The sequence below is a fragment of the Daldinia decipiens genome, assembly GCF_022478715.1.
Source record: "Daldinia decipiens strain CBS 113046 unplaced genomic scaffold F4813scaffold_40, whole genome shotgun sequence".
NCBI classification, from domain to species: domain Eukaryota; kingdom Fungi; phylum Ascomycota; class Sordariomycetes; order Xylariales; family Hypoxylaceae; genus Daldinia; species Daldinia decipiens.
Window position 1 is genome coordinate 53,189 of NW_026054583.1, and position 18,162 is coordinate 71,350.

The following is an 18,162-nucleotide window of genomic DNA, read 5'->3' on the forward strand; positions in this document are numbered from 1 at the left end:
CCTACGTACTATCAAGTAGCTCGAGCCTCTAAACTATATATATGTCTATTTAGGATGTCTATTTAGGTGTAGAGATATATACTCGTAGATTCCTTTCATGCAAAGAGCTATTCGTGCTTAAGGCTAATGCAACAAAGTAGCCAGATGTTGGTTCCATCTGATATTTAGATGTCACTGTTGTGCATTATCTTCTGCGCGGGGAAGCCATCGTACATGTAGCGGTTAGCCGATAGAGACTAGGGCGCGACTCTAATATATCAGTCACGGATGTAAGTCTATTCTAGCGAATCACGCTGCCCCCTTCTTTGGGCTAATCTTCAGACTCTCAATCTGCCGAGTTCGCAGAGCCGCAAAAACCACTTCACCGAAGTCTCAAGCGATAAGATGATGCCTTGTCCTTTTGTCCTTTTCCGGACAAGAGGGAAATATGCGATGCATATATTGCAGATATTTATTAGGGCCCGTCACCCACTGGGTATCATGCGCCTATTGACGAATCTAACGCTCCTTTCCTTCACAATCCTTCACTATGACTACACCGGCTCGCTTAGAAGAGGGCCATGAAATGAATAGGATCCCCGGTAGCAGTGATGCTAATGAAGGTCCTGCAGAGCCTAGTGCGATTTGAACATGCCTTAATATCCTTTCCGCAACTAATAACTCTTCTAGGAACTAGGAACAACAACGCCGGGCATGAAAACTTTCGTGGAGACTCTGACTTTAGTGAGTAAACTAATACACATAGATGGCTAATAGTTTAGCTAATCGACAAGATAGTTGATGATGCGCCTGCAGGCTGGCCTTCTATTGCCGCTACTCAGTTATACTATCCCAACTTCAGTATTCATCGACGTTTCTCCTACCTTCTACATCGGGTCCTCATAGATCAGGAAACGAAGCTCGCGTATCTCGAGAATGAACTAGAAAAGCTCGATAAAAAAGACAAGGAAAACGATGCCGACAGATTGAATTCTCTGCCTTTCGATCCGGAAACGTTACTTGCCAGCCACACTCCAGCTCAGGCTCAATATCAACCTACTTCTATCCAAACATCCCCGACAACATCGAAAGCAGGAAAGGAGCAAAAGAAGACGAACGAGGATAACCGATGGGACGACAAAGACCTCATCCTGGAATCCGCAATATCGAGATTGAAGAATTATCGTTAGTACTATACCCGCGAGTTAGTCTTGGATAAATAATAATAAACAGTGGCTTGAAGATGAGCTACTCCTTCTCGGTAAAGAAACGCAGAACCTGCCACGTATCTCTAGAAGAGAGCATAGGGCATTCTATGACGAGGTGGAGAGCCGTCATACGCTTTTTGATGCATCAGCATACCAGTTCCTATATCCAAACGATGACTTCGTTACTACAAATACCGACCGTGTGCACCACTACTTTGAAAGATTAATATACGGGGACACACCCATCAAGAAAGTGAGTACTTATCTTCTATACACTCATCAAGTTCAACAAGGACCCAAGTCTACTACTACTACTACTAAAACCCCTTTTTGCTAATATTCAACCAACACTTCCAAGCTCATCAAGGGGATCTTTGGGCGAACGGACGAGAACTTTAACCTCGAAATTGACAACCGGATTTTAGTCGTTGCCTTCAAGGTCCTCGTAGTATTCACGAGCGGATTACTACTGCTTTCTCCAGTTGCTATACTTCTCCTTGTGAACCTATCTAGGAGCCTTTCATTCGTAGTCGTGGTTGTTTTCAGTTTTGCATTTGTAGCTGCCTTGACCTGTTTGAAGTCTAATTGGGACACAATCCTCGTCGGCCTAAGCGCATATATGGCGGTACTCGTCACATTCCTATCGAACCTGGAGCAGGGAAAGACTTAACCTCTTTTTGAATGATGATGAGGCGGGTGCTTGATAAACAAACGAGACACTCTTTTAAATAAAATCCATCTTGGATTTCACATTCTACATTTCCTACCATACTACTGCCTGTGCTCCTCTGTGATATATATATAACCTATTAGATCTTTATATTTATTATATTTATTATATTTCCGGGTTCGGCATATGGTGTAAGGTACGGATTCCTGTTAAAACTATTTTTAGGTGCTACACAAAGCAGCTATGGAGTAAAAAGGTAGATACTTAACTAAGATATTCCATGTAAAGACCTATAAAGTGGTTGTAAAGTGGTTGTTAGTTGTATGTAACGGCTTCGTGTTAAGGGGGTAGATCTGTTTTCTGTCAAATGCGTAATTCGGGCCAATCACATATTACACATATATTTCTTACCCTACGTATAAACATTGATCTGATTTAATCAAACACCAGCTTTACAGACGGCTCTAAGCGCTTATCCAGTCCGTATACCTGGCTTTTGTCGCGTAATCCGAGAGACTCGTAACCATCTCTGCAAAGTTTCGGACGAAAAAACATCCTATAAAGAAAGTCGAATTACTTCAAAATGTTAGAGTTAATGGAATGACGTTGAAATTCCGATATTTCTACTGGTCGCTTAGATAAACGCAGGCTTAACAAGCACGGCGCGTAAAGATTTGCCGTCCCCCTTAAACATGATTGGTGCTGGGGCCCAGTATACAACCAAATCGTACATGATTTAACCAGGCTGTACTTCCTTCCATGTACCGAAGACTTCGATTCTTGAAATTAGCTAGAGTACACGTGTCTCGCTTTTATATTTATAGAATTAGGACTAACTTCTTTGAGCTCACACATCTCAACGCGTTACCCATAGCAGCTCGAGCATAACGTGTCAGGCTTATTCACCTCGCGGCAGATACCTCAGGTACCAACTGTTCCGCATTGTTTATTCCAAACAGTGATTGACACTCGCTCTACCCCGGCATTTAGTACCTTATCCACATATAATCATGTAACTCGGCTTATATATATTAACCTGCTGCCTGATAACAGGTCCAAATCCGTCGAAGGCCTCATCTTGTTGATAAAAGGTAGCTAGCCTCGTCAAAAATATCTTGCTGTATCCTGGGGGTTGGCAAAATATTCTCCGAAGCGCTACGCTAGACAGCTAAGCGATGATACAGTGAACGCCATATACTACGAAAAGTTTCTCTACTTTAGATAAGTTAGGATATGCACCTAGCCAAGTAAGGAATGTAAGTTAGTGCAATGGACATGTAAATTAAGGCATGTAAGTTAAGGCATGTAAGTTAAGTACCTAGGTATAGGTGTAGGCGTAGGTATAGGCCTAAGTATAGGCATAGGTATAGGTACATAGGTATTTCTAGGCTACCCTAAATTGTTTAACCATCTAAATCATCACAATTGCCATGACCTGACGCTTAAGATTGAATCATTCAATCCAACCACCTGGTCTATCATTGCGGGTGTCATCAACGGGGGTCTAAGGAAGTCCTGCAGCGCGCACAGACGAGGCTGCCAGTTCATCATCGATAATAGCGCTCATCAGTTCGATTCCTTACTGTGGGAATACTTAAGGACAATCTTACTATACTGTCAAACATGCTACTATTCCCATATGATTGATACCTACCTACCTAGTAACGGTATGATACGTGTACATCTAGCTAGCCGACTACCAGGTCGCATATTATGTGGAGCAAGAAATTTTTCATGTACATAGCAAGATGAATTGTTTTTAAGAAGTTGTTGGGGCTGAGCTCTGGGCTAGCATAGATGGGCTTCCGCCCGACTATGGTGTAGGTACTGTACTTCTTCGCATGCTACATAGATACATCCCCGCAAGGCATACTCGAATGTACCGGGACATGCCAGGACATGTAAGGGGAAATTGTATCTTAACTTACCTATTCTGACCATTCTTTACGCTGGTTCGGCAAGTGGAGTTCCCGGCTGATAACATTCCCACTCTAGAACTCTCTTCCCGTAGATACAGTGTGTCTGTTGCGCAGGTGAGAGTTATGATTACTGGATACATTATTGGCTACGCTTAAGTCAGTAAAAGAATCCCGCTCTGGTTGTGTCTAGAATCATGTAACTATGTATCTATCGCTCTCTAGAATGAGTTTCGGAGTCGCTTGATAGCGAAGCTCGAGTGGTGGCTCGAGGAAATGAGATGCGAAATGCAAGAATGCCGATTTTTCATTTTTTCCCAAGAACATTAATTCTTCCCAAGACTGTAGCCTACCTGGGCTACCCAGGTAGGCACCTAAGAATTATTTCTGATACAACGGAAGTCTAGTTGAATGTTACTATTAATTGTACATAGTCTTGTGAGCATAACTAAGACGATACTGCATCCCTCCTTTTCACTACGCTTTGGCGATTGGGTTTCATTTCTTTACGGCAATTAGTGCCAAGTCATTATTGCGCAAACATTAATAACACTTATTGATTGGGTGGTTCTAGTCTATCTATGTAACTTAGGTAAGTACATTTCAATTTTAATACTGCAAGGCTGGGGTCTTGGTGTTTTCTCTACCTATATAGGTACGTAGAGGCGGTATCTCCTTATCCTAGTAAACCAATTATATACCTGTCTAACTCCTAGCATAAAGCTTCCATAAGTCTCAAATCACGCAGTCCAGCCATTGAACTTTCTTCGTAGTCCTTTAAGCTCCCCTTCGTGAATTTTCGGCTAATAGGGGGTGGGGATTGGAAAGAGGGGAACGAGTCTGTTCCGCGACATAGATATCCGTTCCCCTCGAGCGGCCGCGTCTTTTGTTCGGTCTATGGGTGTCTTTTCTGCCCTTTCGCGACCAAGTGAAAAGCCCACACATGGCGTTGTGCAGAGAAAGAATGCTAATTGGCGATCTCAACTTGTCGACTTGGACTTATAAGAAGGATTCTGAGAATTGTAATTTGGTTGGGCTTCAGAAGGAATGCTGATCTAACGAGCAGTGTAAGCAATTGTCGCAGAACATAGAGTAATGAGAGACTACGTCAATAGGATAAGGGCATTACCTCGTATCAGGGACTCTTTTCTCAGTAGTCTTACTTGACTAGACAATATTGTAGAGGGAGAGTTGTAGGTTTCTATGCACATTTATTGGTAACAAGGATGCGGAACTATTTTGTAGTCGAGGAAGTAAACCCTAGGGCTTCAAAAGAGGACACAACTGCTTATTGTCTAAGAGACTCACTCCTCAAAGGCCATTCGAGATAGCATGGATATACAAGGATGCATTGGTGGAGATAGTTGAATGGCCGTGCACCCTTGACGTGGTGAGTGCGGCTCTGTCCGATACACTAGAGCAGGAAATACTCCATGATCACAGTGTAAGGCGAGTCATAGTTGAGGTACTCATGCGCCGTGCAATTCCGCGCCAGTGAAAATAAACCCTTATAATGAATACGGAAGAGTACATGGTCAATAGACTACCTACATATAGCGAGTACAGTTCTTGTATTCGAGCTTAATGAGAATAGACTAATGGAACATGCTGGATATTCTTTTGGTGTTGGGAGTACCAAGTGGAATTTCTAGAGTCGCTGTCCCTGTCCCTGTCGATGCGAACTGGCCTAGTATCGGTAGAAGTAATCAATACATATTGACAGCACGCGTTGCTTTAAGATGTGACCCACTGAGGGAGCAAGGGGCACTGCCAGGAATATGATCCTAGAGCCAATCTGCCATATCATGTGCCTGGGTAGAATTTGTCTTTCAGTATGTGTTAACATCTGTATCTGTAATCTGTAGTGTAGTGGAATAGTCCCCGTTTCGGATTCTGTTGCCTCGTAAGAGGTAAAATTATGAATATGGAAGATTTTGGCGATTGAATAAATTCCAAAATTCTCCGTCGGCTCGTTAATCTTGTCCTCCGCGGTAAGCCATAAGCTCAGGCTTTTTTTCCCTCCTTTTTTTTTTTTTCTTTCTCTCCGCCAATTTCATATTACGAACTAGGGCCACCTATCGGGTCGCATTGGTGGCGAAGGAAATTCTTGCTTCATTGAAAAGGTCCCGTTTGGTTGATAGGACATTCGATCTCCGACGGCGATCCGAACTCCTAAGAATACCTCCGCGATGTCCCTTATCGATGTCCCTTATCGATGTCCCTTATCGATGTCCCCAATTGAATCGAATCAGCATGCCACATGGCTGCCCAGGGTATTCGAGTCATATATATATATGGCTGGATATATGTGGCTGTAGGTGTGCTGTAGGTGGCTAAGTTGGTGCCTTTCAAGCCTCGATAATTGCTTTCAAACTGCTTCCATTTTCCTTCTCCGACTCTTATATTCATGTCTCTCAGCGAAGTTGATGAGATCCGATTGGAAATCAATTGCAGATCAATCCTTTTGAGATGAAGTAAAAATCAAAGGTTGCGGTACTCGAAAATTGGCAATAACTGATCGGTACGGACCGGCTCGGGTGGTCCCGAACATGAGCATCGTGCCGAAAAAAAAAGGGGGTCTGAAGCGGCCACGATGATTTAAAGGCGGGGTGCAGAAAAACCCTTCATCCGAAACCCGGGCTTGGTTAAAAGTCTGACGATATAGCTGAAAACGACAGCCCCCTAGACTGTTACCTGCGCTGCATGTACGTTTGCCAATCAAATGTCCGTCTTGAGAGTGTTGGCGCCACGCGCATGACCTCTCGTCTTTTTCCAGCCTTCCTCATCCAGCCAGATGCATGCAGCCTAACCCATCTCGAAGGACAAGCTGAGCTTTATATGAATCTCCTCTCCAGAACCCTTCTTGCACCCCTAAAATAACACTCGTTGCGTAAGCGGAGGGGTCAGCCAGTATATCTCGAAGCCAGTTTGATAATAATGAACATTGAACTTTGGTCTTACTGCTTTCATAGCACTTATAAGCTATCTTTCGTCATATTGAGACTGACCAAGAGAGGACGAGGCTTGGTGGAATGGAAGATGGGTCGACTGCATTCTAGTCAGGCCGTGGTGCTTTTCAAAAGTAACATTCAGGTTAAAAAATCATGTCAAAGTCAGAGTGGGAGATGATTAGTCTTATTCCCATTTGGATACTCGGAGGGAAGGTGGGGTGAATAATATCTGTCGAGTAGGATGCTCAACCATGGTATATCATGTCTCACTGCAAACGAGATATCCCTGTGACATGTATCCAATCTCGTTGGCACCATCATCGGAGTTCTATCGGCCGTTTCATGATTGGATAGGGTTAATACGAATAAACTATAGTAATAGAGGAATTCATATTCACCCAAAAGATAGGTATTTATTACTCCGAGTCTCTTAAGCTTCACTTACATCATATTTTTGATCGCATTTACTTCTCCCATGCGTTATGATCAATAACTCCGCCATTGCGTATCCCAACATGCCTAATGGCTTGAGATCCGAGACACTTCGATATCTTTTGAAGCCACATTGAAAATTCCCGTTTGAACCGAAGCGTCACTCTTGTAGTTCACACTCCTCTCAGGGCCCTTAGCAGGAGACGTAGCATTACTACGCCCTATTAATAATATTCATGTTATTCATGTTAGTAGAATATACTTATTTATTGGCAATTCAAACAGGGCGGAGCAGCGTCCCATAGGCTCGATCTAAAGCGTAACAGGTGAACATCATATTACGCTGAAGATCAACAACTATATTCTTCAGAGTCAAAGACGCAGCAACTCGTATGATAATAGGTTCCTTGGTTCATCGAAGGATTTCATATGGCACCACTCTTGAGGCTGCCGGTTGAGATGAGTATTGATGGCAAGCCCAGGAGTAAAAGCCCCGCCAATGCGAACGAAACTAACTGGCATTTGTCATATAGGGGTCAGCCTATTATACCTCTTAGAATGACGACATTTAGTAAAAAGGAGCCTGCTTTGCCCCCTTATTAGGAGTAGCTTCTATATCAGGTAGCTCTCAGGAGAGGCTTGAGCGATACGGTATCCACCTATCTACCTAGGTAGGTGGGTATTTCGACGGATAAAACTCAGCCTCTTGACCTTCTGTCCGTCATACCCATAGCCACGATGCTGATGATCGAGGCTCTTAGCCGTATTCCTACGAACATAGGTCAATCAGACTCTTGGCCTTAATGCCTAACGCTAGAAACGGTAATGAAGCCATCTAGGTTCTACGCCAAGTGGCTTCCGTGTTACCCTCATACCATAAGCCTGGTTTACACGATTCCAATGTCGTCTCTAAGAGGTCGCCTTGATAGGTATTCCAACCCACACTAGATTGCCATCAAATGATCATTTGTCAAGATGAGTAGATGTTAGCTCAAACATTTGAGAGTGTTGCACTCCTTCGTTAGCACGCCGGATTTCATTGGTTCGTCTTTGGTATACCGCTTTCTATCTTAAGAACTAAGCACCTTCAAGTGAAGGATTTAGCGTAGTATATTGACGAGGCTTCCACCGATATCTGCCCCCATCCTCACCGCTCCATCGCGACTCGCCCTTTAAACACACGACGTTGAAGCATCTTCTCTTAAGATCAAATCGCGCTACACCCTCCTTAAGATACTGGCCAATTTTCCAACCACTTCGGGGGCTAAATTGGGTATTCAAGCATATTAGAAAGTTATGAATGCTCTTACCAGAACTCGTATCGACGATCGATGTGGCGATATGTCCAGTAGGGTCAGGCGGTGAACCCGATGCCCCGCATATAAATATCAGAGGAAAAAACTCAACATTAGCATAAAAATGGAATACAGAGCAGCATATTTCAGTAAATTTCCTCATTATGTCGAACTCATTCGGTGCTATCCCGGTACTTCCGCTAAACAACATGCAGCTGCACAACAACGTTGCTCGCCAAACTCCAACTGCCCCTTATAAGCCGCAATTACATCCTAACATATACGAAAGGATTTCAACTGGTATGTTTACGTGTACAATTCTATGGTAGCAACATATTCCTTTAATTAACACCTACGTCCTAGCCAAGAAAGCAGCCGGCTTAGAGGAGGAGGATAACTTCTATACAGACGAAGACATCGGTAAGTCGAATTACCAGATGCGGTTTCCCGTGGGAAAATCCCCCCAATAACGGAATTAAGTGAACTACGCGCCTCGTGGCTGGCCTAATATAGCGTCGCGGCAGACGTATTTTGGCAACCATAACAGCCATAGGGGCTTCGAACCCCTGACGCACTACCTACTCACGTCTTACGAACTAAAGCTCTCCGTCATCGAGAATGAACTAGACGAGATGAACTGCGAGGATGTAAAAGAGGGAGGAGAGCCCCTATGGTCGCTTCCTTTTGACCGCCAGCAATTCATCACCCGTTGCCGTCAGGGGGTTGGACATCTGCCGCCACAATGTTCGGGGTCAAACTTGGACGAGATCGACCGTGCGACGCAGAGGGAGAATATGACCATGAGCGCTAGGAGTTTACTCAACGAATACTGTAAGTTGCGGAACAGAAGTTGAAAGCGCATAGACTAATGCTGGATGTCTCCTTAGTACAGCTTCTTCTCCTGCAGCGCGACATCAAGAAACTTCCGCGCGTGTCTCGGAGCGCACACGAGGCGCACTTCAACATGGCACAGAGAGACCAAGGGCTTAATGATCAGGCGTGCACATTTATGCGCTACATCGACGATTTCGTCAGTACCGAGCCAGACGCGTTTTTCCGGCGGTTCGAATCTTTACTGTACTATTCAAACGATCGCCGGTTCATGGCAAGTTGGATTCATCAACTTCCCCCTTTCCCACTTCCTTTCCATCGGTCCCTTTCTTTCCATTTACCTGCCAAACTAACATCTTCCTAAAGAAACCACTGAAGTATCTCTGTCGCTTTTTCAGCCGATCTACTCTTCCTTCCTCCATCCCTCCTGACGGCCCGCACATGACTTATAGCCTGCGGCCTCCCCGGTTATTCATCAAAGCCTTTCTTGCTATTGGCAGTCTGTTGCTCTCGCTACTGCCTATCGCGCTCCTATTTTTAGAGACGAACTGGTCGCGCGCAGAGTACTTGGCCGTTGTCGTCATTTCCTCCGCCATTTTCGCTCTTGTCATACTAGCCTTTGAACCCCGTACAGTGCCTATGCTAGTCAGTCTTAATGCATACTTCGCCGTACTCTCCACGTTCTTATCGAACTTACCTATGTAGTCACGATATGACCTGAGACGGGGGCGATATTATGGTGAGCTAAGCTCTAGTTTGCTACCGGGGGATGATTATGTGTGTGATGGAGGGATGACGGAAATGAGTGATGAAAAGGGGTCACGACAAGAAAGGTAAGATAAACACGATAGTGTTGATAACTAAAAGCTTACTATCATGTAATATAGGCTATTTTAGGTCGGAAGAGCCTAATAGTCTTCACGAATAGATATTATACATAGTGTAGCGAACACGAGGTCATCTTAAGATGAACCTTTACGATCTTTTTATTACTAGCTTCTAGTTATTCTTCCAAATAGAAGATTTTAACTTTTGTTATGTATAACCAAAGACTTTTAGACCAGTCGTTATCGTACGCTGCCCGTGGATAGTGTCCGTAATAAGAGTATTTATCCATGCGCGAGCATTTATTCCCTCTCACTGCGAGACAGAGTTGAATGTAGCTTGTGTTGCTTCATCAAGGAAATACAAACAAGCTCCAGAATCACTAGCCCTAACATTGTAACCCACACACTCCTGAAGGCTTCCATAAATGACGCTATGACACCATCATACCAGCCATCAGGGAGGTGCTTCAATTCGTCTAGATCATCTCTGATCCTATGAATCTCTTCCGCTGCCCCAGGAAGGTCGCCAAATCGCTCCCATAGCTCAGTTTTAAGTACGTTTTGATAGATGGCTGATGCGATCGTCACACCGATCGTTCCACCGACGGATCGAAATGCGTAAGTAGCAGAAGTAACTACGGCTTGGTGGGAGTGGTCTACGGCTGCTAAACAAGCTAGGAGCGTGATAGTAAGCATGCCCCCCTGGCCGGAACCAAGAAATAAGAAGGCGATCATTAGGTGCCATGCTGGAGAGTCCTCATTGAGAGTTGTGAGGATGATGACAGAGGCTACTTGAAGTAATACAGCAAAGATACCTAAGGCCAACTATTGCAACATTAGCCTTCTACGAAAACCCCCGAAATTGCTTACTATAAATGTCTCGATTTGGAATAGGGGCGGCTATTAAGTAGGTCACTCGAAATCTTGAATGCCTCGCCACCTCTAAAAAGGGAATGATGCATATGATGCTAAATCCAGAGGTCATTAAGAACTTACTACTTCACAGTTAGTATATACAACGAATAAAGCACTAGACACAAGACGAATCGCAAGTAAATATGAGGAGCAGGGATTCGAAGCCTCAGGACAGAGTTTTCTCATACGTACCATATCGACCGGTTTTCCTCATAATGAGCCCGCTTCCAATAGAACATATAGATATTCCGATAGGTGCAAAAAGGATTACTACTCCAGAATCTGTCGAAGAACTTCCGCGAGACTGCATGTAAAGAGGGATATAGAAGAGAGCCATCATGTTTATCATCATGCCTAGCAAGTTCGTCATACAGGCTGTGAAGACTGTACGATCTAAAAGAAGGCGCACCGGGATAATCGGTTGTTTAGCACGTGATTCCCAGAGAATGAAGGCAATAAACGCTACTAGTGAAAGCGGCAAAGTAGTTAGCGGAAGGGGATGGATCCATGGGACCAAATTCCCACCGGCATTCAAGCCGAGCAGCAATAGGACCAGAAACAAAATGAGTGACAATACACCCGTGAAGTCGATGCGAGCTAGGTATGACTTTTCTGATACTTTGGGTGGTATGCGGACAAGATAGGCAACTAGACAAGCCGAGACTAGAACTAGGGGAACCTGGATCAAGAATGCCAGACGCCAGCCCCAAGAAGAGTTGTCATTGACCAGACCACCAAAGACGCCACCTAGCATGGCCCCGGCTCCATAACATATATTACCGATCCCCTGGATGACTCCTCGGTTCCGCAGAGGGACGAGATCGGTACCAAGAAAAGTGGATATGGACATGAGGCCGCCGCCTCCAATGCCAGCGACAACTCGTCCAAATATCATAACGTTTTGGTCCTGCGCGAGACCACAAATGAGATTGCCGACAGCAAAGAAGATATTGCTGAACACGAGGCCGGGGCCTCTCCCGAAGATATCCGTCAATCTTCCGGAGATGGGTTGGCAGGCAGCATTTGAGATAAAGTAAGCAGTTGCAAGCCATGATAATAGACTCAAGGATTGGAACTCGCTAGAGATGGGTGCCGAGAGGGTGGCGATGATGGTAGAATCGATGGCGCCGAGAAACACGCCTATCCAGCAGGTGAAGAGGATGAGCCACAGCTTCAACCCTTTCACTTCTTCGACGATGATGATCTGCTCTTCGTCGTTGTTGACCAGCGGAGACCCCTCGGCCGAGACATCATTCCCATTCTGATTGCTCAGTAGCGGCGTCCTTTCGTCACTTTGGACGATGGAGTTTCCGTTCGCCGAAACTGGCGGAACGTGCTGAGCAGAGATGTCATCAGCCGCCATGATAGCAACTCGTCTGCACAGGTTAGAGCACCACTTCCACTTATTCAGGGGGCGTATCGATTAGGTATTTAAAAGTCGTTGGGCTTGCTGTTATAAAAATTAAATAAACCGTATCTATTAGCAATGAAAAAGAATAAGGTGAGAGCTAGACAGCGGTGAGATGTTTTCTCTAATTACTCAAAACGGGAATATCAAGATGGAGAAATCGATTCGGATTTAAGAGATACGCTATAGTCGGGATTTAGAAGGCTTAGGGGCGGTTGCGACGCTAAATAGTTCAATACCTTCCCCGAGCATCGGCAACTAGCGTGCGCCTTATCGGGAACCGGTATGCTGATGACACGGGATACAGCATTTGGCAAAACTGGCTATGGTGCATTTTGACAAGGATGCCAACAAGGTAACTAACTGTATACAAATACTTACAATGCAGCTTTTAGTTCAATAGACAATTGTATATATAACGGTTAGGTGTATTGATCAGAGAGATAGCCGTAAAACTTACACATAGGTACCTAGGTACTTAGGTACTCGGCTCTTGATGTTAAAAGCCGGAGAATTTAGACCCAAACTCGGCCCAGTTGCTCGGGAAACGATGTGTGATGCGCATATCGGAATGTACCTAGATACTTGAAGTATTTAAAGACATCATCATGTACGTAGTGTTGAAAGAAAGAAAAAGCGTATTAAAAGTATTACAAACGATATTATCGAAATAAAATATTATACGAAGTAGTTATTTGAAGTCGTCGCATTTGTAGTCGTTATTACTGAAGCCGCAGCAAGCTCTTATGTAGATAATCCGCAAGGATACATGGTCTTAGTACCACGAATAAAGCATGCGGGACTGACATCATATGTCACAGAGATAGCAATTTGGTGGCAGTAGTGGCAGTACGAGATGTGGCCGGGATGAGTTGTATGTAAGTATGTATGTAAGCAAGCCACTTTAGACTATGGCACCAATATCTAATAGTTATATGGAATATGGAGGAATGTTCGATCAAACGGGTCAATAGTTCAAGATTTCGTATGAAGGTTACATTCAAAGGACAATGAAATCGACGGGTATAGACTCGAGTATTCTCGACGAATATACTCGAGTTAAAGTGAGACAAATTAAGCATGACAACCCAATTGTCTTAGAGACAACTTGGAAGTTATGCCTCTTATACACACGGAGGATATTTCCAATCCCACTATTTTCTTGCGGTTAATGCGGGATAAATAAATGAAATGCCTGACCTCTTTATCATCAGTTCATCTAGTATTGGTTATGTTTGTAAACACCAGCAACGGCCCATCTGGAAGACTAGCCGGCTTTCTGCACTTCGTTTCTTCAGTTGCCCAGTGAGAACAGCGCTAATACAGAGCCCTCGTGAAGATAGTGGCTTAGCGCTTAGTCTTTGGTGGCGCCCATAGGCTGTGTTTACGTTCGCTAATGAACCAAAACAGCGCTTTTCGCAGTGGCAGTTCCAGTTGATTGTGGCTGAGCTTAAAATAGAATACCCCCCTTCCCCCCGGGACCCTCACTATTACATTACACGCAATCGCTATTCATCAGCGCGAGGGTCATTTGATGTCAGCTAAGGTCCATTACATAAACACAAAAACATTCAGATCCATTAACTAACTATCATAATATTTCATCGACCCGGTCACAATTAACTTTACATCGTCTCCAAACCTCCTTTTCCTTTTTTTCTTTTTTGGAAAAGAAATTTGATAAGTTTAATAAGATAATTTATACCTGTTATTTGAATCAAGGCTAAGTAGCCGGCGCGACATCAACTCGACTACCCGGATTCGAGTTAAAAGTCGAAACCTCTTCAAGCCCTTGTCATTTTACGTTTCGACATCGTCATCAGCCGCAACCGCCGCCCCTAAAATACGACGTAGCCTGCTTGGCTGTTTCCGTCCTGTAAGCTTCTTGTCGCACTGCCTTTTTCTAATCCGAAATCTTCTAGATGTTCGGCAAACCTTACAACGTAAACCTTCTACTCCTCTAGAACCGACATATTAACTTTTGACCTACAGAACTTAGCGTAGCCATTAAAATGGCATTGTTCGAGAAGTTGGACGTCAACCCGGATAAGGTGCCCAACACCAAGTTTGGCCTCCACATCTTCCAAGGCGTCCTTGCTATAGTTATATTCATCCTCGAGATCATCTTATTCCGAGCCGACGATTCGAAAATTAACGGCAATAATGGCTGGCCATTTGGTCTGGTACGTGCGAGGTCTCCTTTTGCTATGTCCCTTGCGGGAAAGAAAATTTAAATAGACAGCTACTTACAAGACCTACGGTAACAGTGTTTCTTATCCATCCCAGCTTGGATGTACTTAGCTTTGGCGCCGCGCTTTGAGCGAACTCGAAAGGCTGCCCAGCCTCATGTAATGGTCGTTACCGATACCATCTTCTGCATCTTCTGGCTATCTGCTTTCGCTAGCCAGGCCGCTTACAACACTGCCAACTCGTGCGGGCAAGCTTGCTCTGTTAGCAAGGCTATTGTTGGAATCGCCTTCTTCGAAACGTAAGCATCTAGCTAATAGCATGGTCTACTGGAGTATCTTCCACTAACTATCAGCATAGGTTAGCTTGGGCTGCAACGACAGCCGTTAGCGTATACACCTTGAGATACTATCAACGTACCGAGAGTCTACCTGGCTACGAAAACATCGGGACTAGCCAGAATATCGATCCGGACAAGGCGGCGTTCTCGATGGCGCCGCACGACGAGGAAGCATATGCGCCCGTGCAGATGGACGATCATCACGAGGATGATCACCATGACGGTCCTTACGACCCGGACTCGTTCGGTGGACGATTTGACAGCGATACGGCGTACAGACCACACAGCACGTCTCCGGCCCCTCTTGAGAACCCCTTTGATACCTACCGAACACACAGCACATCGCCATCGCACAGCGATCTGTACGGTGACCCCTACGGTTCTCAAACATCCAGGCCTCACATATACGTCCCACCTGCGGCAGAGTACGACGACGACGACAGGCCGGTGCAATTCCCCAGTGCGAACTACGACCGGACGTTGCATTAAAGTGTTTTATGTTGGCGTAACGATTTCCTGTTTCCGAGGATGCGTTTGGGAGCTGATGACGACCTTGGGGAAGTTCAAACTACCTACTTGGGTACATATGATAAGAGTCGTTTGGGACAGGGTGGCTGGCCAGTACAAAAACTTGACGACGGTGATCGGTGTTCCGGATACCTATTCCATTGTGGTGCTATGGGATACCATGATAGTGCCTACGATTGTTGCGTTTATATTTTGTGTTCCGATAGCATAGTGTGCAAATAGATCTTGCAGGGAAGGGTAAATATTGGCTTTATATCGGTATTCTGCAGTTCACTCTATTGTTTCGGTCAATGCGTATGCCTACCTATGTATCTAGATGTGAAAGACGGCAAAGCAGCCCATGCTTTTATAAGCACCTATATACCGAGGGCTAACTTCTCAGCCGGTCAAAATACTATGATCCATAACGCCTTGCAATGCAGAAAACTCCATCCACCAAGTTAGAGTCCCTTTGCCCCCTTTTTAAGCCGAGGAGCCCCTCCATTTCTTAATCCTCCTAGCAATATCCGCCTGTGTCTGCTGCATCGGGTTCAACTTGCGATCTCTCGACATAGCCTTAGTATCATCTCCATGTTTGTCTACAAGGCTCTGCAACCACTCAGTCTCCCTCTTGGTCAGGGTTCGTGGCTTTTTAATTATAGGCCTATTAGCTTCGTCCTCGAGCTGCGCAACGATCATATCATCCTCTCCATTCACATCCTCAATTCCACCCCACCCTTCGCCTTCTTCTTCTTCTTCATCTTCGTCCTCATCATCATCCTCCGAGTCAAGATCGTTGAGAGGATCGTTTAGCGGGTTTTCCTTCCGCTTTGAACCGTCGAGTACACGTATAATCTTGCCGTTCTCGTCCCGCTCCACGCGCACCTCGCTAATAATAGCTCGGGTAGGTTGACTGATGGCAAAAGGATCCACGGGCTTCGTAGCTCGTCCTTGCAGGGTTTTTGACTTCAAATTGGGTTCTACGCCACCGGTTGGCGCTTTCAGGTGGGACACAAGACCGAGACGGCGGTAGTTCTGCGTTGCGGTCTCCTTCTTATTCCTGTATCGCGATATTGTCTTAGCTCAGGTAATTTTGTATTTTCATTTCGGCATGCGACTAGAGGATACATATATATGAGATAGATAGGTATGAGGTATAGAGAATCCTTACCAGCTTTTAGCTACCAAATCATTCCCCAGCGGATTCAAGAGGCGCTTCGATCTTAACGATGAAGGCTGGCGGATGGCGGGGCGAGAAGAACGCCTCTTGCGCTTCTGGAGATCACGACCCATGGCTGTATCAGGTATAGTAATTTGACTTATTCAATTATATAATATACGTCGTATGAAAGGAACCGTCAGCTTGTGAGGTATTGCTGATGCGCGCTGAGGTTCAATGCTTGTTCGTTCGCTTCTTGTTTCACTAGAGATTAATCCAGCATATTGTAAAATGCTCCAAAATTTCTTACTGATGCATTGTTGATACTACTTAATGATAAGATAAGAATATAGTTGCTTATCTTATCTAGTATGCACGTGCATTCTAGCTGGTCAAAGCGTCCAAGCTGGCTGTCTTTCATCCTTCATCTTCCCCCACATGTTTTTTTTTAGGTACGTACAGCAGCTTCACATCGCGATTCTCCAATACTAAGGTGAAATTTCGTCAGCCTTTAGAATAAGTAAAACTACCTGCCACTCTTTTTTCTTCTTCTTCAAGGGTGAGTTGATACGAGCCTTGATGGGCAGCCTCTTGCTACATCGACCCATGCTGGCCGGGCTTGGCGTTGTGGATAGTTGTGAGGTGCTTTCAACATCGACCATTTATCATATACCATCTACTATCTACCGTATAAGTTGAGGAAGTCTTATACAAGTACCTATTTATCATGAAAATATGTGGGTTCGACAGGCCGTTGTCCACGGAGTCTTTTTCTATCTCCAGTCTACTCAAGCGAGGCGGGGCGGTGCATGAGAAAAGCGAAAAGCGATGTTGCAATATTCCTACGTGGAGCTGGAACTGGAGCTGGAACTGGAACTGGAACAACTAACGACTGTAACCGAATCCTCAAGTCCCGAGATGATTCCAAACGCAACAAAAAAGTACTACAGTACTATGATACTACACTCGACGTTACATACCCGCATCGCGGGTACTAGCTCTTCTACGGATACGAGTCCCCAACTCCTGTCACCTCGCTAAAGTTGCTTCAGGGCAATCGGCGAGAGTCTATAAATTTTAACTCCAAAATCTGATCGATCGCCGACTCCCTGCCCAGTAGGCTTTCGTGATCCGAATAATGCTAGGGTTCCGGGTAGGCCAATCGGTAGCTAAGTGAACTTCTGGAACCCGCCGATGCGGCCAAGCCCGCAATTCTGATGCGATGGCCGACCTACTGCATGCAGAGTTGCATAACAAGGGCGTAGACTAGTTATAGATCAGGAATGACCCCCGAGCGCCCTTTAATTCTCGATGCGAGTCTCGAATCACGGAGCCATTCCCCCAAAATGGACCCCTGGCTAGCAGATCTAAGACCTACTAGAACCCGCGAAGAAGAAGCTAAATTGTCGGGTTTCGGAGAGCGCCATCTCATCGTCTTCATACTTTGGTATGCTACCTCCGCGGAACAACTATCTCTACGCGCCGCCGTCATAGCAGCGCTGCGTGCAGACCCGCTCTAGCTAGGGACCCTGCTCTA

At 45.1% G+C, this 18,162-nt stretch overlaps 5 protein-coding genes across 5 annotated transcripts; 3 read left to right on the forward strand and 2 right to left on the reverse strand.

The window, feature by feature from the left end:
- The first annotated feature begins 321 nt into the window (after window positions 1-321).
- On the forward strand, window positions 322-2,454 carry F4813DRAFT_372027 (uncharacterized protein). Its single transcript, XM_049244677.1, has 5 exons — window positions 322-617; window positions 670-723; window positions 778-1,164; window positions 1,223-1,440; window positions 1,546-2,454. Exons 1-5 carry the CDS (start codon window positions 530-532, stop codon window positions 1,855-1,857), a joined length of 1,059 nt encoding a protein of 352 aa, XP_049096025.1. The 5' UTR covers window positions 322-529; the 3' UTR covers window positions 1,858-2,454.
- Window positions 2,455-8,002: 5,548 nt separating this feature from the next.
- Window positions 8,003-10,225, forward strand: F4813DRAFT_233035 (uncharacterized protein). Its single transcript, XM_049239944.1, has 6 exons — window positions 8,003-8,751; window positions 8,815-8,871; window positions 8,932-9,282; window positions 9,339-9,556; window positions 9,649-10,115; window positions 10,170-10,225. Exons 1-5 carry the CDS (start codon window positions 8,616-8,618, stop codon window positions 9,985-9,987), a joined length of 1,101 nt encoding a protein of 366 aa, XP_049096026.1. The 5' UTR covers window positions 8,003-8,615; the 3' UTR covers window positions 9,988-10,115; window positions 10,170-10,225.
- A 184-nt stretch (window positions 10,226-10,409) lies between these two features.
- F4813DRAFT_393007 (MFS general substrate transporter) lies at window positions 10,410-12,387 on the reverse strand (the record flags this gene model as incomplete). Its single annotated transcript, XM_049247354.1, has 2 exons — window positions 10,410-10,924; window positions 11,217-12,387. The coding sequence occupies 2 exons, from the start codon at window positions 12,385-12,387 to the stop codon at window positions 10,410-10,412; spliced, it is 1,686 nt and encodes a 561-aa protein (XP_049096027.1).
- A 1,592-nt stretch (window positions 12,388-13,979) lies between these two features.
- On the forward strand, window positions 13,980-15,753 carry F4813DRAFT_233185 (uncharacterized protein). Its single transcript, XM_049239945.1, has 3 exons — window positions 13,980-14,615; window positions 14,700-14,920; window positions 14,980-15,753. The coding sequence occupies exons 1-3, from the start codon at window positions 14,445-14,447 to the stop codon at window positions 15,446-15,448; spliced, it is 861 nt and encodes a 286-aa protein (XP_049096028.1). The 5' UTR covers window positions 13,980-14,444; the 3' UTR covers window positions 15,449-15,753.
- Window positions 15,754-15,823: 70 nt separating this feature from the next.
- F4813DRAFT_233238 (ribosome biogenesis protein Nop16) lies at window positions 15,824-17,053 on the reverse strand. The gene is made up of 2 exons (XM_049239946.1): window positions 16,638-17,053; window positions 15,824-16,526 (listed from the first exon to the last, which is right to left on the reverse strand). Exons 1-2 carry the CDS (start codon window positions 16,757-16,759, stop codon window positions 15,950-15,952), a joined length of 699 nt encoding a protein of 232 aa, XP_049096029.1. The 5' UTR covers window positions 16,760-17,053; the 3' UTR covers window positions 15,824-15,949.
- Window positions 17,054-18,162: the final 1,109 nt, after the last annotated feature.